Genomic DNA, 23,683 nt, shown 5'->3' on the forward strand with positions numbered 1-23,683 from the left:
CCTTTGAAAATGAATCTTCTTCACCCCTAATTATTTTTGCCTCCTACAAATCCGAAGTTTTTTTTGTTTGCCATGAACCCTCTATCATCTCTCTCTCCTTAGAATTTTCAAGAAATTTTTTTTTTTCGAAGAGCTAAAAGGCACTTAACTGCTTGCTTGAAGTTTCAAATAAACGACTTATTTTGCAAATAAAATAAAAATTGGTGTTTATGGTTTTCATTGCTTGCGAAACATCGATACGGAGAACAACCTAGGGGAAGCCAATGGATACACGCATAAGGTGATTAGTATACAAACCAAAAGTGAAGTTACTACAAGGTGGATCACAAAAAAATGCTCAAAAAATATCTCACAAATGGTCAAACCACCTCTAAAAAATAAACGGTGTAGTTAAATGGGAAAATTACAAAATACCTCATGACCTAACTTTCTTTACAACCTTCTCCTAGCCAATTTTTTTTTCGCAACTTCTATCACAAAACAAACCTTTCTAACAAATACCCCCAATAAAAAAGTCATCATTTTTAGGACCAAAATTCCTTCTCTCTCTTCTAACTCCGACTGCTTAACTTTTCCCATAACACACACTAAGGCGGTCCGACAGTATAAACAAGTTGTCTGGCAATATCCCAAAGTGGTCCGACACTACCAAAGAACAACCCAGCAATAGGCCCATGCGGTCCGGTATTGCCAAAGAGCAGTCCGGCAACAGGCCCAACGTGCGGTCCGGCAACGTCCCCACTCGGTCCAGCACATTGTGGACTCGATACGACATTCTTTCTAGTCGTTGAGCATCTTACGGGGATGTAATGCCATCATGTACGGACAAGAACATTTTTGTCAAAAAAAGCCAATAACTTTTTGATTTGGGGGGTATTTGCTAGAAAATTTTGTTTTGGGATAAAAGTTGTGATAAAAAGATTGGTTGGAGGGGTATTGTCTACAAGCTTCAATGCTTTTGCCTAAAAATACCCAAATTGCCCTTATTGAATATATGATAAGATGGGATGTTTTGGTAATTTGAATCAATTTAATTAAGTAGCCAAAAAAACAAAAAGGCCATGCTTATCCCATATTCAAAAGAGAATTTATGAAAAAGTCATGTTCCAACTTAAGAACCCAAAGTAGTGATATTTATATCGTTAGGCTCGACTCAAGTGACATGAGCAAAATAATGAAATACCTCAATTTGTTTAGGGTTCCCAATGTGGAACAAGAGATTCTATTGGAATAACATGTTTTATGTTTGGAACCCAAAATATAAGGGTATTTTGGTCTTTTTTTTAAGTCACTAAAGTGCTAAAGTATCCCAGTGCCCCTCCTTGTTCCGAGTACCCAATACAGAGTAGGGGAAGTCAAGCTTTGGGAAGTTTTTCGGGAGCTTAGGGGGTTTTCCGATGACTAAGGGAAAGTTGCAAAGGGTTTTCGGCGGGGTTTTGGTGACTTCCCGACCAAGACGCAGGCAGGGAAAAGCCTCTCAGTGAGTTTCTGGCCATGTAAGAGAAGTTCCAGCGAGACGCCGAAGGGTCAAGGGAAACAGAACAGTCGCTGAAGGTGGACAGTTGCAAGGAAGGTGAATAGTTACAAGAAGTGGATGGTCACAGGAAGTGAACCGCCGCAGGGAAGATGGGCGGTTTCCATTCGCACCTGTGAGACGTGTGTCAGGCGGCATATAAGGACGTGGCGTCGGTTGTCAAGGGACGCAGCAGGGTTCGAGGCGTCACGCATGGAGTCTGTGGCACGTGTGAGAGATCTGAAAACAGCCGGCGCTAGACATTGGCAATCGCAATCGACGTTAGGCATTGGAAAACTTAGCCGGCGCTAGGCGTTGGAAGACTCGACCGGCGCGCTAATGGTTGACAGACACAACTGGCGCCAAGTGTTGTCAGACGTAGCTGGCTCTAGGCATTTGGCAAATGCAGTTGGCGCCAGGCATTGGGAAACACAACCGGCGCTAGGCATTGGGAAACTTAGCCGGCACTAGGCATTGGAAGACTCAGCTGACGCTAAGGGTTGGCAAACACAACCGGCGTTAAGTGTCGTCAGACGCAGCCGACGCTAGGCATTGGGAAAAGCAGTAGGCGCTAAGGTGTGAGTGCCCAACCAACGCTGCTCTAGTGCCTTAGCAATTTTCGATTTGAATCGTTGAGCCCTTTTACAATGGCTTACCTTTTCTTACCGAATTCCTAATGTAAAGAAGCTTCCAAGAGAGGGAGAGATTGGCACTCAGGATTTTACCGGTGAGGCTCTATCAAGGGGTGAGCCCATTTGGCTAACTATGCCAGTATGTAGGCCCTCTCAGTGTCACCTTCATTACTGACCCCTTTCATTTTGAAGTTCGCGAGGGTAATGACGGAAATGTTAGCATTGAAGAAGGGAAGGCACTGCTTCATTATATGCACAGGAACATAGCCTCTGGGGAGAACTTGCCCACCCTAGGGAAACGATTGGTGCAGGCAAAGGGGCTACTAATGTGGTCAGTAAAAGGCCTTCGAATTCAGGGGGAGCACTAATACTTAAAGGGATACTCTTCCTGGACTGCCAAGGTGTTGGTGTCGTATAAAAGCACTCTTGAACGTGCTTCTCTATTAGCAGCGGTCCAGTGTTCGGGCAGCTACTATGATCGGTGCTCCAATACTGTGAAGGTATTGCCGGAGACATGGAGCCATGTTAGCAATACCTGGCTTCTTGGGCATGGGGAAGCAGGAATTACTTCGCTAGATCTTCATTTTATTAGGGTTCTTCTGATAATCGGGGCCATGTATGACGAATTTGTGCCCTAGAATTCGGTCATTTTTAGTGGAGCTAGCTTGGGAGATGAAGAGCCGCCCACCAATCTTCAAAAGATTTTCGAGGCTTACCAATTGATCACTGCCAAGTCTAGCAACGGTCGGGTGACCTTCACCTAATGGGTGAAATTCTTTTGTGGGGACTACCCTGAAGACAGTCGGGGTACTCTGAAAGGGAAAGGGAAAGCATTTGTGAAGGGATCTAAAGAGCAACAAGAGCACCATATTGACACAATTTTCCATTGCAGCCAGATTCAATTCAAATAAATCTTCCTTATGTATGTTGGTTTTCATGTATATTCTCTTTTCCTTGCTTTCACATCACATACACCGAAAAAAGAGGAAAAACAGGATAAGCAAAATTGGGAAACCTCTTGGAGGGACACCAAGAGTCACCCTCTCTCTCCCTAACCAATCAATTGGGTTGGTTAGAGCTCATAAGTCATTCCCACCTTCACCATTCTTGTATGAGGAATACGCAGCACCTCCACCCCCTGCCTCACATTCCTCCTCAACCAAGTATATAGATAGTCTATCAGCACCTTCTCCCACCACCTCGCCTCGCTCCTATCCACCACCTCAGTCTGACCCACTAAATACACTACTGCCGTACTCATTACCTTCTCCACCTCCCTCAATTCTCTCTCTACCTCCTCTTTATCATTAGACTCTCTTGCTACAACCTCCCCATCCTCCCCCATACTCCACATGTGCTCGGAGTTTATAAACTGCTTCAACCCCTCTACGATCCTGGCTTCAAACTCCCCATGAACCAAAGCTGCATCAGTGTAACCATATCTCACTATGCATCTAAAAACCCCAAGCTCACAGGGCCCTACTCGCCTAAACAAGAAGCGTTCATCTTGTGGGACCCACCCTATAGGGAGCCACTTCATGGACACAAAGACTAAAACTTTGTGGACGGCAGGCACATCGTCAATGTAGTGAGAGAAAATGGGTGGGACGCCCTCTACTAGCTCAGAGTAGAATAGACCGATGCCCAGGACCCGGTGGACCTCCGGTTTTGTGGTCAGGTCAAGCAAGTTTCTGGTCGGGACTTTGTGTTGGAGCTCATAATTGTATTTGCGGAGGTGTACCATGCTCCATACACTCATGACAGTCATGAGGAAGGCAGCAAAGGCTAAGGGGAAGTAGCCACCTTGGGTGAATTCGTAGAGGACGGAGGTCAGATAAAGGAGTTCGACTGAGCCAATTACAAGGACAAAGGCCAGGATTAGGAAGATGTTGGTCTTCCATATCATGACCATGACTAAGGTTACAAGTGCAGTCGTGAGTGTCATCACGAACACAATTGCAATCCCTGCACACATGAAATCAGCATGTATGAAAATGAAGCCCAATGGATAACTAAAAAAACGAAAAGAAAATTGAAGCTGATATTAACACGAAAAATAACGATCTTAATAGAGGCAGAAGCATATTCAGATTAGGAGCATAGCAAGAGCCCCTGAATGATGATAGGGGCACAAGTGGTGATGTTAATTTGATAATCCAAATGAGCAGCTTATGTTCAAAACATATCCACCTTAACTTCGTATAAGTTCAATAAAGCATAATTCAATATTGTATGAAACACAAAGCAGAGTTTTCAGATTAACAGCCATCAAAAAAGAATCATCTGTCATTTTGATTGGGAGTTTAACAGATGAAGTAAGATTGACCATACAATTTAAAAGAGATAAGAGGGCATTGAAACAATAGCAAAAGAGGAAGCAATTAACAAAGGATAATGTGGAAGAAGCACTCACCTTTGCAGTCCCTTCCAATCAGTTCATGGGTCTTATTCTACATAAGAGTTATTCTGAGTATAACATAAAAAATAAGTTCCTAGTTGGGATCAAGCTCGGATGATGATGATGATAAGAAAGGAGTTCCAATTACTTAACTGATCAACAACTACAAGATTTATTTTTTTTAATGATAAAAAATCAACAACTATAAGATTAGCAGAGAACATTGAATGCATAAGAGGAAGTCCAAAGCCAGAGAATTTAATAGTAGGGAAGGGCAATGTAGAGTTACCCACCTTAGTCTTCGAAAAAAAAGGCCAAAACCAATAGAAAAGACATACTAATCATTTATATGGCTCAACGTTCCAAAATCAATCATTTAAAAAAACGTTTCTCGAAGTGGGGAACAGTTTAATAAACATGTTATGCTATGTAGAGATCTAGAATTAGGCACTAGCAACTTGTAAGAGTGCAAACAAAACAAGTTAAGCGCAAGTAGTTCACCTTTGATACTCTGTTCCAAGATGGTCAGCCTTTTTGTTAATCATGGCGTAACAATTTAGGCTACTCTTAAGATGGGTTTTCAATGGCTGCTAAGACAGTTTGACAAATTCTGTAGAAGGATGACAGGTGAGTATCTAGAAAATGGTGCTTGACATCTTAAGGGAGCGACAGATGTAAAAGAGTTATTTAACGAGCATTCTCAATCTTCTGGGTGAAGACACGTAAGGAATATAAACAATCTTGTACAATGTTCTATATCCCTTCAACTCAACAGCAATGCAGCAAGAATATCTTTTGCCACCATGTTTGGTCTATACCACTGAGAAAGAAACTAGTAGTAAGACCAACATGTTTTGGTAAGCTCTCCACTTCAACAAGTGGAACCACACATTATCTTCCCAGCAACCATAGTTCGAAAACTCCTTGATTCACAGCTCAATTCAGGCATCCAACGAGTCAACTTCTCATCACTACTAATGTTACCTGGAGAGTAAGACTCGTGAGAGTTTGTCTAAGGCTAGAGCTACACTGGTAACCTGCCAAGTCTCTGTGACTCATGCATGTCAAATCATTTGCCCCAAAGCTGAATAAATGCTAAAGTAGCACGGTGATAATTATATTTTGATTTTTGAAAGCAATTAAAAAGCAGTACACAACATACGACATAAAGGAGCCAATAAGTAAATTTGGAGACGCAAAGGAATCTTACCATATGCATTGCCTATCTTTTCCGTGGCACGGAATCCTGCTGTAACCAGCACACACGCAATCATGAGGAGGTAATTGACTTCAGGTATGAAGACTTCCCCTTCGTACTTTGAGGATGTGTGTACCACCTTCACACGTGGAAAGCACCCCATAGCAAGGGACTGCTGTACAATGGAGAATGTCCCTGATATCATTGCTTGGCTAGCGATGATTGCAGCACCTACCGCCACCACAAACATGGTCCAGTACAAGGGGCCTGTGGCACCACTACATTAGTATGCACATTTAGATAGGTACATAAATACATGCATGTGTATGGTGTCTTGCAAATAGTTCAGTTGTGTAATCTACGTAAAGAGGACCACGCATCTGCACTTTCTATAAGCAGAAGTAAGTATTCTATATGTAAAGCCTCACTTTTAAAAAGTGGGTGGTCAACTTGTGACATCTGGCTCCTTCCTACAACAAAGAATATAATTACATTTTTCCTGACAGATTAGTTTCAAATTCTCAATATAGACATTGACATAGGCTTCAAACTTAACATTTACCTACCAATCTCTTAATCAAAGGAATCTAATTCGCCTACAGTGCAAGTTGTATATAAATAATCTATACACAAGATGCACATACAACTCAGACCTAGACGTGTTGGAACAGCCCAAGTCACACAATAATCATTCATTTCCATGAGTATGTGTGTAAGTGGGTGTGTGCATTTGTGTAAGATATAGAACAAATGTTCTTAGAAGTTACAATCCTCACTTGGTATAGACTTGTAAAAGGTGTCTTCCACATGCTCGTTGTGCTTTCGTAGGTAGGATGCTTGGCCAGTATACGCAAGGATGAGTGATGGGCAAACAACTGAGCACATGCTAATCTGTATCGATTGCACCGTGAAGTGGCCAAGATCAGCAAACATTGCCTCAGTTCCTATGACAGGAGGATTCAAATCAGAAAATATTGCAAGCCATAGTCACCATGAAAACATTAACCGCATTAAAATGAAAAGAAATCAGCCAAAAACAACAGAAACATTTGAAGAATTTTCTAATATGATAAACAGTAAAGAAGAAACAAATTGTTCCACATTTTCTATTAACATTATAGGCGTATATCAGTCATCGGAGAAACAACTTAGACTCTTGAAAGAAAATAGTATGGGAACCTGTGATACAAAGGACGATCCCACCAAGCGAAATCCAAGCATCCTTCTTGCTCCTGCTGAAGTAGTCTACGATGTATTTTGGATTAAAGGCTTTGATCACCCCAGGGTCGTACTTACAAAAGTTGTAGATGCCAATGACGCCGATAAAAAGAAACCACACTATAATAATCGGTGCAAAGCTATAACCAACTTTATCTGTGCCAAACCTCTGTACCAAGAAAATACAGACCAAGATCGCTACAGATATCGAAACAACCCATCCTGCAAAAATAAGATACAATTAAGTCACTAAACAAAGGGAATGATTCTGCAGATTACAGGAAATTGCAGAATTAGCTCCAATTTGGAATACAACTTTTGTTTTCCGTAAGTTAGAACACAACCAAAATTAATCCAATCATTTTGCAAAGGTAACAAAACAGCCATGCTGAAAAATAAGAACTGAAATCTGAAGCCAGCGTGTGTGTTCATGAGAGAACATGCTTCATATGTGTGAATATGTTGACATTCTCATGGTCATGTGCGTAAGTGTGCATAAGCTTCAATTAGGAGAATGATTTTCACAGAACTGAAAGAGAGTCAGTTAATAACTCAGAAAATCTTTCACCTATTTTAGAAAATGTTAACTAAACTTTGGACAGATTTCTGCTGATATTGGTTAAATCAACAAACACAATAATGATAATAAGCTACTCATATGTTGCGTTTTGTACCCTGAATCCAGGCTGAATTTCAGCGAGCACAATCCAATTCAAATTTTAGCCAAAATCAACTTACATTTGGAACTGATATTTAAGCATTTATTTAAACATTTACATATCAGAAAAGTATTCATCCATGTTTTAGTATCTATTAGAAAAAAAGGCATATTTCAAGTAATGTTCTAATAGAGAAAAATATCACTCTATGAATGTCAGCATTGGACAACTGTCAGCACACCGTCCATTATATATTTTGAATCGAAGTTTAAATTAGCTTGATTGACTTCAGCAAAATTCCTGAATTAAGTTGTTTTCCTTAGTCTTCAAACAAAAATTTCTCTACAATGATATGTATCTTAAAATCCAAATCTTTGGCTTCTGAGATCCTTGCTCCGATCGTTCGGTATCCCAAGCGGTTCGATGTTTCATACCAAGTTCAGGGAGTGATAAGAAACCAATGTCACTGAAACGTCACTGGGAAATGGATCAGATATCAACCAGCGAATCTCCCTTCTGGTCAGATTGCTGGCTTGGACCCAGTTCAAATCACATTTCATATAACAAGGAAAAATTATATTTCCCCTACTCAGATGATAACACGCTGTTGTGGGGAAAAGGGGAATAATATTATCAAAATCCCTAACATTATGGATTTGATAACATTAATTCGAATTAAATTAAATGATTAGAACAGACTAAAAAGCACATCGAAATTCAGCTCAGCAGTTAATTCTCCAAATTGTTATTCTTCTTGGGTGAATCAGGTAAAAAGTTTGAAAAAAAATCGGCCTCCTGAAACAGATAAAGTGGGTTAAAAAGCCATGGATAAATCTTGGTGAGAACAATATCTTGACATCAAATGGGATTTCTGTGGAAATCCATCTAATACTAAACATGGTCCCCAGCTGCCCAGATTTCATCCATGAACCTTGTTAGAAAGTTTTATCTGGAAAATAGACGCAAAGTTGGGTTTCCCAGAGGTTGGTATTTATGAAAGGTCGGAGACGGACAGTGACAGTGAAAAAGACTTGCTCAGCCTTCAAATTGATCGAAACCAATAAAAGAAATCTTTCTTTTATCCACACATTCAGTCAAAGAACCCTTCATTCCTCCCACGGCTGAGAATACTGTAACGTAGTAACGACAGGAATAAATTAGAAGAATCCCCTAACCATTTTGCGCGAGGCCAAGCATCTAATACGACTTAAAAAGATTTGCGATGTCCATAGCATATACTCAACGCACACTAATCTGACCAGAAAAGATGAAGCATGGAAATAATGTAATCCTAGGACCGTGAGAAAACCATACTCGGTCATCATAGTCTATTGAGACGAGCGCAGGCGCAGGTGTGTGAGAGAGAGTAGAGCCCACAATTATGGTCCTGTACTCCCTCTCATCTGCGGGTATCGTATCAGTGGACAGTGATGACCAAATGGGGTGTGGCTTTTCAATCCTCCACGGGTTATTATAGCAAATTTTTCAGAGGGTAGAGTTTACAAAGCGTCCAGGCTCTAAATAATTAAACAAATTCACTAGTCGTTGTTTTGAAGTAAGAAAAACTCTCAAATCCTAAAATCTCGACCTTGACATATATACACATCAAAAAATAAATAAACTTCAAATTTTGAAAATAGTGCATATTGTAATGTATTATTTAGACCGTCAATTTTCAACATTTACAAGTTCATAAATATGTTTGATTTACACTACTTTTAAAGCTTTAAATTTTATAATTAAAGATAGAAAAATCTTTTCAAACCATTTAGATATTTTCAACAATAAAACATCTTTCCATACTATTTGAATGTGTGCCTTACTTTAATTGTTTGGAGCTTCGGCCTTATACAAACCACACCTTTTTTTCAATTTCAAAATAGCGTGCATAGTACTTTGTACATTTCATCCCTACTAAAAAAATTTATTTACGTAATATTTTTTTTAATATAAAATGTTATCATCTATTTACGATCAGTACATGAGTACTTGAAAAAAGAGAGATTGAATTATTATGAGTTCGTAACCCCTAACCACTGTGATCTAAGTAATAAGAGATTGAATTATAAGTTCGTAATCCCCAACCACTTTGATCTAAGTAATAAAAAATTGAACGGTAAATGTCATTTCTTAGGCACATGGATGAATTTTTCTTTTTATTTGTTAAGGAAGATATATCCCGGGGTACTAAAAAAACTCCTAGGTAGGGTTTGGCCAAGGCATTCAATGAACTATATGCTGCCTGCCCCAAGGACATATTATTTTTTGGCTTATCGAAAAAGGGCAAGCTTTATATGTACCCTTACATACATGTTATATATGTGTTTAAGGATATCTAGTCATTTGACCAAGATCTGCCTAGGCGTGCCTCAATAATAATATAAAGTATTAATCATAGCCTAACAATTAATGAAAGCTAGGAACATTAACTTTATTTCGCTTTCAGTCATCAAATCAATACCGAATGTTTATGAGCCTCAAAATATATAAATTATATGTGTGTGGAGACACCTGAAAATATTCTCTTTTCAAGTTTGAAAGCATTTTTATCTAAAAAGAAAAATAAATAATTTAAGAAGTAATATGAACTGCTGAGGAGTTGAAAAGGCCATACCTGAAATACAAGGGGTGAGGACACCATCCCCGATGACCATAGAGGTTCCAAGCATGGTCATTAGCAACAGGGTAAACTTGGCAGTTGCCGAGCCTTCAAGCCATGATTTCACCTTGGACGCTCAAGCCAAGCTTCTGCTTGCCGGCTCCAACCTGTAGCTCGACACGTCTAGGTCCTCAGCTTCCTGGTTCGGGATGAGACTCACCTTGGCGTATCGGCATATCAATGAATATAAAGCAAAACTGCCCCCTAAGAATACATGACATAAGACTCGGAAAGAAAAAAACACAGAGAATATCGGAAGAAAGCAATAGATTGGTGAAAGAAGAAGTTATGTGGGTAGCACCTAGCCAATGCAGCTGTAAAACTTAAATCTAGTGCATCAAAATTTTGAATTAGAAATCTCAATACACCGAAACATACTAGAAAAATAAAAACATAAAAATAAATTGAACTAGAAAAGTGGTCTCTTTGTATACTTTTCCTAAAAATAAATTGAATTACAATTTCTTCCAGGCCTCGAATTTGGCACTAGATTATTCTAGGCTCAAGCATAAAAATATGGACAAACTAACCTTTTTATTTTATGTCTTCTATTTTATGATTTAATTTTTTTTTTGACAGTATAATACCTACACTGAGCCCAAACACAATCATTCAAAGAGACGAGCAAGAATATTTTACATTTAATCTTTGCAGAACATGTCTACTTCAAGTGGCTGAGGCTCAAGCATTGCCTACAATGGTGGTTAAGAGAGTTGGAGGCCCATAACATTTTACCTACACCTTTTTCAATTTCACCAAATCAACTTCTGAACTGCATGCACATTCACCTATACGAACACAGGAATGTGGCACTCACAGCTGTACTGTTTCTTTTGTTCTATAAGATAGCAATGAACCGAAAGTGATGAAAAATAAAATTCTCTCTTACTGATCAAATTCCCAGCACAAAATTACCATTTGTATCACCAGAACACAGTTTTCCACAATAATCTAGTATTTCCCAAAAATGATAGCAAGGCTTCTACTTATTGACGAATAACCATTTCTCTTTTACATAATATCCCTGGATTTAAATATCGAAGCATTCCAAACAAGGGTTGATATTACGTCCACAGCATGTGTGGACGCTTAAAAGGTGCAAAGCTTTGCCCCTTTTAATAGTTCAGATAGAACCATGGTCATCCAAGGTCCAATAATGAATATCTTTTTTTTTCTTTTTTTTAAAAAAAAAAAAAAAAATATTAATCTGAAATTTTGGTTTTAGGTTCATTTTGTAAATGAGATTGAATAAAATTAAGGATATTGTTTCTATGAGTCCATGGACTCGTAGGTAAAAATGCAGGCCCATTAATAATTTATTTTTGAAATAGAATTTGATCCTAATTTTTAGGGAATATATAATCTTTAACATAGAGATTTAATCTATAAAAATAAATAAATTGTAAAAACTATAAATGATATTTTTTGGGGAAAACCTTTTGGATGACTATTGTTTACAGGGCCCAGTTTTGGCGGATGGTGTAGATCTCCGAGCCCGCATAGTAACAGGTGCAGACTTGGATGCACCAAATAATTTTCTTAAAATTAGTACAAAAATATTGACCAAAATAAATTTCAAAGTATTTTGATAATTTTTTATTTAAAATATTTTTTAATCATTTTTATTTAGTTATATGTATAAATACACCTACACTTAAAAATTCAGATAAGTATATTATTTTGATAAAAAATAAAATACGAGACTGTTTTTCGGCAGTTGGATCTGGCAATATGAGATCTAAACCATTAGAAGGGTGCTTATCCACCCATCCACATGAATCTTGTGGACGGGATACTTTTCCTTCAAACAATGAGACATACTTTGTGAACTATAAAAGGGTAGTCTATGCATCATGATACTACCCAAAAGGCTACTTTGTCAACTATAAAAGGAGACTCCATGCATAATGATAATTCCCAAAAAGCAAAGGAAACCAGATCCGAAAATAGCCCAAAAAACCTCAAATCATCTTCCATTTTAAATAAAGTTGATTAATAGAAGTAGCAGTAGTAAGTAAGTGTCTTAAAAGGAAGAAGGGTAATTACCAACTTACCATCGCCATTATCGTTTGCTTGGAGTACAATGAACACATATTTGATCAGAGTGATGAGTATAAGGGTATATATGATGATAGCCAAGACCCCCAATATGTCATCGTTGTGCTGAATGCCACTCGCGAGTGCCCTCGAATACACATACAGTGGAGATGTTCCAATGTCCCCATAAACAACGCCTATGCTTTGGAAAGCAAGATTGAAAATTGCGCCCCAACTATGAGTCTACAAAAAACAAGGTTATTTCACGTACAAGGGACTGAAAATTGTGCCCCAACTACGAGTCTACAAAAAACAAGGAATTAAGAAATGGAATAATATTTCAGGTATAAAGGACTGGAAAAAATCAATCCAGAGCATGCTCCAAGGTTATGAATGGGAAGATAATATGAAGAAGGATAATTGTTAATAATATTAATAATAATTTGACGAAAGATTTAAATGATATTTCTTAAAATAGTAGAGGGAGGCAAAGTTTGATTATTCTTACTTCACCGACCACCCCCAATATTGGAAGTACGCATTCTTTTTCTTGGAAACAAACAAATTATCATAATTGATGTTGACCAAATACCCTTGATCATGTGAAGTGGCGAAGGACGAGAGGTAGAATAGGAAGAAGATCAAGGCTTGCCATGCTTTTGTGAAAACATGGGGGCTTGAGGCGAGGGTTTGTTTGTAGAGGGAGATGAAGGTGTGCTTTGTAATATAGATAAAAAAAAAATGGGTTAATTGGAATTTTTATTTTTAGATCTATGAGTTTATATTTATTTTTATCTTATTAGGGTCAATGGTTAAAAATAGGATTTTTAGGTTAATTTGATAAAGTGTATTTTTTTAAGCTAGTTTTTTTTACAAAAAAAATAATAAGAGTCAAATTTTTGAAGAAGTACAAATTTGTTTCAGTTTTTGAGAAAGCTTATGAGACGAGCATAAGTGAGATACTAAGAATAGAAGGTTAGGTTTATCAGGTGTTTGGCCTCATGGGTTGTTCATTTTCTTTCAACTCATTATCGCGGATAAGTATCAGTTTCAATTAAAGTAATCTGATAATGATTTGTGCTGAAACTTAATAAAGGCGTTAACGGAGACGCATACATTTGGGCGTGGGTGGGTGGTATCTAATGTAGTATGGCTTTACTAAATGCATTAACGGAGACATACATTGTATGTTTAGTGCTCCTCTCGTTTCCGTTGGTACATTTGATAAAGCCATACTATCTTTAGGATACCTCTCTCAATCGCTTATGCACGCTCACGTCAAATAGAGAGAGCTAGGGTACTATTTTTTACTAGTGTTATGGAAAAAGTTTATATAAAGATGCAACTTTATAATATAGAACTACAAATACACTTCAAAAATCCATCAGAAAAAGTAGTTTTAATGTTGAAAAACCTTTTGATTGATCATCTCGACATCGAGATGTATGACCATGAAAAATAAACAGATTTTAAGTCTAAAAAATAATGCATTTTACAACATATTATCTACACCGTCCATTTTCAAGATTTTCATATGTTCATAGATCTACGTGATTTTAACTATTTTTTAAATTTAAAATTTTATAATTAGATATAAAAAATAGATTTTGAGATAATCCTAAAAATATTTTACATCAAAATTATATAACATGATAAAATTTGAAGGTACACCTTACCTCTACAGCTACGTATGCATATGTATGCCAACTGCACCCTTATTTTATTTATCGATAGGTGTAAAATTGTATTTCTTAATAGGGGCGGCAATGGACCCGGACCCGATCCGGGTCCGGGGATGGAGATAAAATACTTCAAACTTTATTCGTTTGGGTGTATTAAGGAATATATGCAATAAGAACTCATGGTCATCTTTAGCTATTAAAGACAAATCAAACGGTTTGAAATCTAATAGCGAGTAATTATGACCCATCGCCAATAATATGGGTATATGATGGTAAATAAAAAAAAAAAACTAAATAAAAAAAAAAACAGCTCATAGTAAGGGTGGCACTAGGCCCGGCCAGGCCAGCAAGATATTTATAAATAGATAGCCCCAAAAGGGGCAGAAAATAATGATATGAAACAAAAGCACCATAAAACAAAGCCACTAAATATATCAACGAACAAATTTTTGAAACTTTCTAAAAGCAAATGCCAAAAAATAAAAGAAATTCTCTCTAATTCAAGTAGATAATGGAAATCAGTGAAATTGAATAAGGGAAAGGTTAATTAATGAATTGCAATAATATTTCGCCGGAAATCAAATACCATAATGAACAGCATCACCATTACAGTGGTGAACAAAGAGGCCCAACTTTAGCAGGAATTACTAGCGTACCCACCGATCAGACAATAAAAGGCCAAAAAAAAATCGCATGGCCGACCTAACCAAATATGTTACTGTGACGACCTTTTAACGGAGAAAAACAAGGTAGATAACCAAATAGACATTTGAGGAGAAGTTTAGGGTATCCTAGACATTTCAGTGCAAAAATATGTTACTGTCACGACCTTTTAATGGAGAAAAATAAGGTAGATAACCAAATAGAATAATAACCAAAACATTATTGAAACTACATTTCTCGACAGGTAGGCTCAAATTTGATTGTTTAGAGCCTAGGCTCTATGCCAACTGCACCCTTTTTTTTGTTTATAAGACTTGAGAATAATAAACAAAAGATATTCTTCCTAGTACTTGATCGGAAAACTTAATAAAACCACTTTTCTGGACAAAAAAACTCGCTGGAAAACCAAACTGACGAGAGAAATCTCGCTGGACAATCAAACGAGAATATCAGAAAAAATACAACCTTAAAGCAAAAGCGGAAGAAATCCAAGAGACGAGAAAAAAACATAAGCTAGAAAATTTATTCAGACGAGTTTAGCAAAGAAAAATCGCCGGATATTTAAACATCTTGCCAGATTTCTAGTTGATCACGCCGGAAAATAAAATTAGAAGAGAAAACATGTGCAGGATAGAGGAAGTTGCAGCGAAATGATCAAAGAAAAAGAAAAAAAAATTACTCGCTTAAAGGTATTTCTTCAACGGGAACATCAAATGAGAAGAAAGACAACAAAACGTGAAACAAAATATCAACAACCAAGAAGAAAAGAATCACTGGAAAATTCAAAAAATTGACAGATTTTCTGTTCTATATTGCCGGAGAAAACAAATAGAAGAAGAAACACGTATAATGACACCAAACTTAGCAGCCGAAATATCAAAGACCAGAAGAGAACCACTAATTTAACGGATTTTTTCATAGAGAACATCAAATGACAAGAGTGATAAGGAAAACAAACGCCACGAATAGTCCAATAATTCGCCCGAAAGTTGCCAGAAAACCGACCTGGGAGCCCCTTTTTACGCCGGAAGACTCGGCGTCAAACGAGTTGGCTCGCTGGAGTCTCCTATGAATGGGAGATTTTCCTTGAATTTCGGTTGAGGTTGGCTGCTCTTCGACTGCATTTAGAGGATCGTCCATTTTCTAAGAGAGAGAAACTGAATTTTAGAGAGAGAGTGTCAAAAAATAAGGAAGAGACCTCAACCTCTATGCCCGATATTTATAGTCTGATGACACTGGTAAATACTTTTCCTGACGGGAATAGTTCCAGTCTTTTTCGAAATGATTATGAAGTCCTTAAACTAAAAGACTGAATATCGCACGGAGTTCATACGTGCATTCTCTCACTGCTCAAGTCCTATGGACGCACAAATACATCTCGTGCAAAGGAAAAGAGTTTATGATGTTCAATTTCTTTTTATTTTTTATTTTTTATTTTTATTTTTTATTTTTTATTTTTTATAATGAGTGTTCCCGAGAAAGCTTATCCGAGCCGAGGCTCTAAACAATCAAAATAGAGCACACCTTTAAACATCAGTGTTCCTGTGCAAGTTTCTCTAAATGGTGGGGTTGGTATAAGAAACATCCTTACATAATGTCCGAAGAGGATGTTTTGGTGTCGGAAATTTTTGTGATGGTTATAAAATATATTTGTACTCTAATTAGTTGATTTAAAACTTTTCAAAATAATGTAGATCAAGCAAACTTATAAAAACTTAAAAATAGATTGTCTAGATAATGCCAATATTGCTATATTTTGAAAATAAAATGGGATTTTTTTCATAATTCCATGATAAAGTCTCAGGATTTTTTGTAGACAACTATCTCTATATTGATGTCAACAAGGAATATACAAGTCCAGTGTAAATATACAACAAGCCATAACAATAATAAAAGGGATTGTATACAATGAGACTATTTACACAAAGTAGTCACAATTTCTTACAACTATTTGATGTAAAATTTGATAGCTTGGATGTGTCACAAAGTTTGAAAAAATTTCTTTTAAAGTTTGAGCTTAATCAATAGAATAGTTGCAGCGACGCAGTTTCACATCCAATGTTCAAGATTAATGTGACCACCTTGTATCAAAGGTAAATAGTCTCATTCTATACTTTCCCATAATAAAAAACTATCAATGACACCTACATAATGCCCAATCTTACCATAAACATATTATACTCACACAATATACACTTTCTATAACATTCCTCAAGTATTTTAAAGCATTTGGCTACAAAGTTCCATTCACTATAATGAGTAAGAAATTAGAAAAATATCTACATAGAGAGATAAATTGTAATAAACATAGAGAAAATTTTTATATAAAATATCAACCTTATATTATAAGAAAGTAAGGTATATCTCAATAACCTATTACGGAAAAGGTTGTTTGGCTGTTAGAAAGCTCTCTCATTGGTCATCTTAACTTCATGGTTATGCTAGTGCATGTGGATGATGTTACACATCATATGGACGATGTATTACCTTTTTTAATGACCAAAAATATATTTATTAAAAAATATTATATTACAAAACAATGGTATATATCCCATATATATATATATATATATATATATATATATATATATATATATATATATATAAGGTGCTGTTTGCATAGAGCTTAGGTCTAAACAATCAAATTAGAGCCTACCTTCAAATAGTATTTAGAAATATGGTTTTAATATCGAAAATCTTTGTAATAGCCTTAAAATATATTTTCATAATTAATTATAAAGTTTAAAGCTTCAAAATTAGTGTAAATCGACATATCTATGAAAACTTGAAAATCATGAAAATTGATGGTAAAAAAATGTGTTACAAAATACACTATTTTCAAAAGTCGCAATCTATTTTTTTCTTATGTCCATGCATCTTGATGTCGAGATGATCAATTTGAAGATATTTGGGTATCAATACAACCTTTTCTAGTGAAATTTTTGAGGTAAGCTCAAATTTGATTGTTTAGAGCCTCGGTTCTTTATAAACTTTTCCTATATATATATATATATATATATATATATATATATATATATATATCCCCTACCTGCATCACCATCCGCCGAACTTCATCGCAAGGTCACAATTAGCTGGTGGTGTTTCAATTTTCTTTTTTCTTTTTTTACATACTCAAATTACTTGAAATTTGGAAAGTGTGTACATCTTAGTGAGACACATCTAGTTAAAATATAAAAAAAATAATTTGAAAACTATAAATTAACCAAAATACCCCCAAAAATTTATAGGGGTATCTTAGTCAATTTATATTTTACAAATTATTTTTTTCATATTTTTATTAGGTGTGCCTCACTAAGATGTATACACTATCCGAATTTCAAATTTTCCGATTAATAAAAAAAAGTATAAATCTTAAAACACTACCGGACAACTGTGACTTTGCGATGAAGTTGGGATATATATGTGTATGTATATATAGGTATGCATATTATGTGGGATTGAGATTAATCCATACTATATGGGATTGAGATTGAAATTGATATTGATAAATTTCGTAAATGAGATAGAAATCCAATAAAATTAGAAATTTTGGATATGTCTCTTTGGTTTGATATATATATATATATATATATATATATATGAAGTTTTATCTTTTGTGTGTATTCCTAACTTTTTATATATGGGATGAAAGTTGAGATAGCTTCTTATGGAGATAAACATTGTGATGGTGCCTCCTGTGAAATATTGTGATAGTGCTTCATGTTGACTCTTGAGATGGTGTCTCACGTAGTTTCTTGGAAATTGAAAGGTTAGGCATCCTTTAGCTTTTTGAAGATTGAGAGGTAGATAAACGGTTCCATAGAGATTTGAGAGGTTTGTTTCTTGTAGAGAAACAGTTCCCATAAAGATTTTGGGTTGTTCCCGTTTTGGATTGTTCCCTTTTTATTTGGAAGGAAAGTCAGTTTCTTGTTCCTTTCATGTATGAAGGAAGAGTGGTTTTGTATAGGAAGGGAGAGTGGTTTAAAAAGGTGTGTACGAGTTAGTTATTTGTCGAGATTTGTTAAAAATCTTTGGTGTAACTTTCATTGGTATAGTGGATTTCAGTTTGTCGAGCCCGTGAATGTAGCCCTCATGGGCAAATCACAAAAATCTTTGTTTGTTGTGGTGTGTGTTTCTTTTTTTATTTCACGTAATTTATCTACCAAAAATTAACCCATCGGGTTTAGAACTTCTACGCACAAGTAACCGGGCTCGACTAGGAAAGTAAGAATGCTATCGGTATCGATGAGCATCTTATCCTGATAGAGGGGGACCGGTGGGATGTCAATGAACTCGGACCCAACACTGATCTTTTTCAAATTCACCTTGTAGTATGGCCAATTGATAAGGGGAGTCGACTTAATGCCAACAATATGATTTTTTGGGAGTGTTCCTAAAGTTATCAGACCGGATCCATTTCGAAGATGGTAGTCAGAAAATTTATTCCCAATCTTGCTACATAATTGCTTAAGAGTGCAGTTGGCATACGGATGCATCTCTAGCTGTAGAAGTAAGGTGTACCTTCAAATTTTATCATAGTATATAATTTTGATATAAAATATTTTTACGATTATTTCAAAATTTATTTTTATATCTAATTATAAAATTTTAAATTTAAAAAATGGTTAAAATCAAGTAGACCTATAAACATATGAAAATCTTGAAAATGTACGGTATAGATAATATGTTGTAAAATACACTATTTGTGAGACTTAAAATTTTTTTATTTTTCAAGGTCATACATATTGATGTCGAAATGATCAATGGGCTTTTGTCTGATGGATTTTTTAGTACATCCATAGCTCTACATTATAAGGTTGCAACCTTATGTAAACTTTTTCAATTGATTAATGAGGGACAACGGCAAGCTGCCGAGCCCTACTGAGCCAGCCACCAAGCTCGGAAATTTCACCGCGTTATCATGGCCGCATCCAAACAGGATTCCCTTAAATTAAGTTGAGAGATTAGATTAATTATAATGGCGTTAGCATTGGCACTTGCCACCTCAAAGGTAACGGTTTCATAGACCAATGTTCAATATAGGAATAGTAGCATTTCCCCTTGCAACGCGTTGCCCAAGCGTTACATACACGTGGTATAAATCATCCATGTTAAAGATTATATAATTAACTGTTTAAATATTTTTTTAATATAATTATTATTTTTAATTTTAAAATTATATATATATTTTTATATTCATGATCTTTATATTAAAAATTTTATATTCTCTAAAAATTAAGATCAAATTATATATATATATATATATATATATATATATATATATATATATATATATATATATATATATATATATATATATATATATTCATATTCGTGAACTCCATGTTAGAGATTACATGTCTTTAAAAATTAAGTCTTAAAACCCGTCGCAAAAATAGATTTATTAAGATACCCGCATTTCTACAAATACAGGCTGGCCGCATAGAAATGTTAGGAAAAATTATAAATACCCCCCAAATTAAATTTTCTAGACATCCTTATAGTAAATGTTAGGGAAAATTATAAATACCCCCAAATTAAACTTTCTAAACATCCTACCTTCCAAAATTTTTTGTATCTCACCCTAGACCTTAATACTATTTTTTTATATATTTACCTCCAAATAAAAAAGTCAATAACTTAGATAAAAAAATGAATTTTTATTGAGTTACCTTTCTTCTAACTCTACTTATTATTTTGAGATATACGATTGTTTTGATATCTTATATATTGGAGAATATATTGCTTGTATATTTTTCCGTATACTTTTTTTAAGGAAACATGTTGGTGAAATTTTTTGATGGAATATTTCCTTAAAATAAATTTTTGATGAAATTTTTTGTTAAATCAAGATTCTAATTTACAAGTCTTTAATGTGCTTATCTCTAAACCAAAATTCAATGATACTAAATTTATGAAGAAATAAATTTTTGGAGAAGTTTTTTTTAATAGTGTTTTTTTTTAAAAAAAAACAATTCCATTAAAAGATACAATTATATTCCTCATCAAGTTAATAATGATCCGATTGTATTCCTTGTCAAGTTAATTTTGGCTTAAACTACAATTCTATTCATTAATGGAGCCATGTTGGTCTCCTAACGAACTTGATAGAGCCGTTTAAAATAAAAAAACCCACTACCATGTGAAGAGCATAATGGAGCTGCTTACATTAATGAATAACATTGGTAAAAGAAAAAGTTACGCCGTTTGTTACTCTCGATTCCTGTCCACTAAGGGCCGTTTGGGTATTTCAAAATCTATTACGTGACAAGATTACAAGAAAATATGATATTTTTATTATTTGGGTAATCTTAATCATAAGGAAATTATAAGAGATTATGTGAGATTTTTTCAAAAATGAAGAAATCCACACCTGATACGAGAGATTTCCCAAAGAAATCGTCGTCTGATAAGTGAAAAATCTATTACGATAGGAAATTTTAGGTAAGGAAATATGATAGTAAGGAAATTGAAAGAGATTACGTGAGATTTTCCCAAAAATCAGGAAATTGAAAGAAATTACGTGAGATTTTTCCAAAAATCCGGAAATTGAAAGAGATTACGTGAGATTTCTCCAAAAATCAGGAAATTGAAAGAGATTATGTGAGATTTTCACGGGTAATTTTAGGAAATCTTTAGTATGCGTTTTTGTCTACCCTATTCTTGATTAAAAAAATCTTCTAACCCTTTTTTCCTCATAATAACTAGGTGATCCCTCCCTTTTTAAGCTTGTCCCTTTATCTAAGACATCCGCTGTCATATAAAAACAAAATTAATAAAAATAATAACTAGATGATCTCTCCTTTTTACGCTTGTCCCTTTATCTAAGACATCCGCTGTCATATAAAAACAAAAATAATAAAAATAATAACTAAATGATCTCTCCCTTTTTAAACTCGTCCTCCTATCTAAATGCATCAGCTGTTATATAAAAACAAAAATAATAAAAATAAAAATCAGTAATCAATGATAATTTACACAACACAGTCATAATAAAAAATTTCACACAACATAATGTGATCCCTCCCTAGTACCTCATCTAAAGGCATGAGTGTCATATAAAAACAAAAATAATAAAAATAAAAATCCCTCCCTTTTTAAACTCTTCCCCTCATCTAAAGGCATCAATGTCATATAAAAACAAAATAAATTTTTAAATAAAAATCAATAATCAATGATAAATTATACGACACAATCATAATAAAAGAATTTCATACAACATAATCCTAATAAGAGATTACTAAAATCGCAATTGAAATAACATATCTCTTTAATCTCTTCCAATAACTCAAAATTTTATACTGCAATTACCACACCTTCTAGTTTACTATCAAACTTCTTCCTATTTTTTAACTCGTACCTTACCAATTTTGAATTTAGTATCATAAATTTATTGTTTATTTGAAATTATATAGAGAGACATTTGAAAGACTTCTATAATAAATAAATAAAAATAGCGCTTATCATAATAAAATCATGTTATTCCAATCTTCTTGTTCTGATGACTTATCATGTTGAAACCAATGTCATGTTAGAAAACATGTGATTGCATATAAGTGCCAAAAGCGCTTAAAATAAGTAGAAAATAATGTCATGACTGTAAAATGGTACAAGTTGTTATTAGAAAATCTTTTAAGAATGGTGATAATGTTATTATTAGAAATCTTTTTGGAATGATGTGATGATGATTTTAATTCAGTATTTTAGTGGAATTTGGGACAAAAAAAGAAGAAAATGATAATTCGGCATTTTAGTAGAAGTTTTTGACAAAAAAGAAAGAAATGATAGTTTATAGGCACGTGCTGGTAAAAGGTTGGTAATGCATTTCCTAAATTCCTTCTATACATAGGCAAACATTCCTTTTATACATAGCTAAACAATAACAATGTATTTCCCAGATTGCATCTAAATACCACCCAAACAGTAGTAATCCATTTACAGGTAATGTATTATGCAATAATGTATTACGTCAGTAATATATTTCACTGACAATATATTTTCAGGTATCCAAATGACCCCTAAGATATCGCTTAAGTTGTGCTGTCATGCTCAAGCATGATAAAACATGGCCTCAAGCCTAAGTCAAAACAGGAATGCTCTTTGAATCCAAAGGCCTGAGCTCATACCGAAAATTTCATATAGAACTCTAATTCCTTATATTATTTCATAGTAGACATTTCTTCTTTTTTTCTTCCAAGAGGCATGAAGAAACCCTTAAGGATTTCACTGCACCCCTTCATATTTTATTTCCCTATTTTATTGACTTTTGACCATAAAAATTAGTTTTAAAAAATATTTTATACTATTTCAACCCACAATCATTTTTAACCTTCTTTTTCCCTTTTCACCCATTTAAAAAGTTTTTGGGTATGGTGAAATCTTTAGGGGTTTCCTTATGCCGCTTGAAAAAAAAACGGAATGAGAGTCTACCATAAAATAATATGAGGATTCTATACAAAATTTTCCCAAAATTGATTGTGCAAAACCCATTTGCAAGTTTATTAATGCCGGTTGCTTGGGATCCTGCATATGCATCACTACTTCGATAGCTCATATTTGAAAGGTGAAGTTTTCCGTGCTATTGAAGTAGTATTGCGTATGAGTGCACGTTCCCAAGCAACCAGCATTAACCAACTTGCAAATCTGATATCCACCAATCAATTTTTCAGTACGAGCTCCAGCCGTTGGATTCGAAGAGCGTGCTCATCCTATTAGCCAAGCAATTTACACATGGTTTGCATTGGACCGAGCTGAGATCTGTTCCGTTATAAGAACAACTTCAGTTGAAGTCTGTATAGGCAGTTTCAAGGAAGTGGCTAAGGACGAGAGGTAGAATAGGAAGAAGATCAAGGCTTGCCATGCTTTTGTGAAAACATGGGGGCTTGGGGCAAAAGTAGGTCTTGAGGGTTTCTTTGTAGAGGGAGATGAAGGTGTGCTTTGTAATATAGATAAAAAAAAAATGGGTTGATTGAAATTTTTATTTTATTTTTAGATCTATGAGTTTATATTTAGTTTTATCTAATT

The 23,683-nt window shown here is 35.1% G+C and overlaps 1 protein-coding gene across 1 annotated transcript; it reads right to left on the bottom strand.

The window, feature by feature from the left end:
* Window positions 1–1,163: 1,163 nt before the first annotated feature.
* On the bottom strand, window positions 1,164–15,845 carry LOC18445300 (potassium transporter 5). The gene is given in 8 exon segments (XM_088860169.1): window positions 1,164–4,110; window positions 5,754–5,972; window positions 6,518–6,685; window positions 6,921–7,181; window positions 8,707–8,748; window positions 10,233–10,481; window positions 12,332–12,557; window positions 15,665–15,845. Coding segments are annotated over 8 exon segments (2,193 nt in total). The 5' UTR covers window positions 15,800–15,845; the 3' UTR covers window positions 1,164–3,217.
* Window positions 15,846–23,683: the final 7,838 nt, after the last annotated feature.

The sequence above is a fragment of the Amborella trichopoda genome, chromosome 2 (assembly GCF_054954075.1).
Source record: "Amborella trichopoda isolate Santa Cruz 75 chromosome 2, AtrichopodaSantaCruz75HAP2 v2.0, whole genome shotgun sequence".
Taxonomy (NCBI): Eukaryota; Viridiplantae; Streptophyta; class Magnoliopsida; order Amborellales; family Amborellaceae; genus Amborella; species Amborella trichopoda.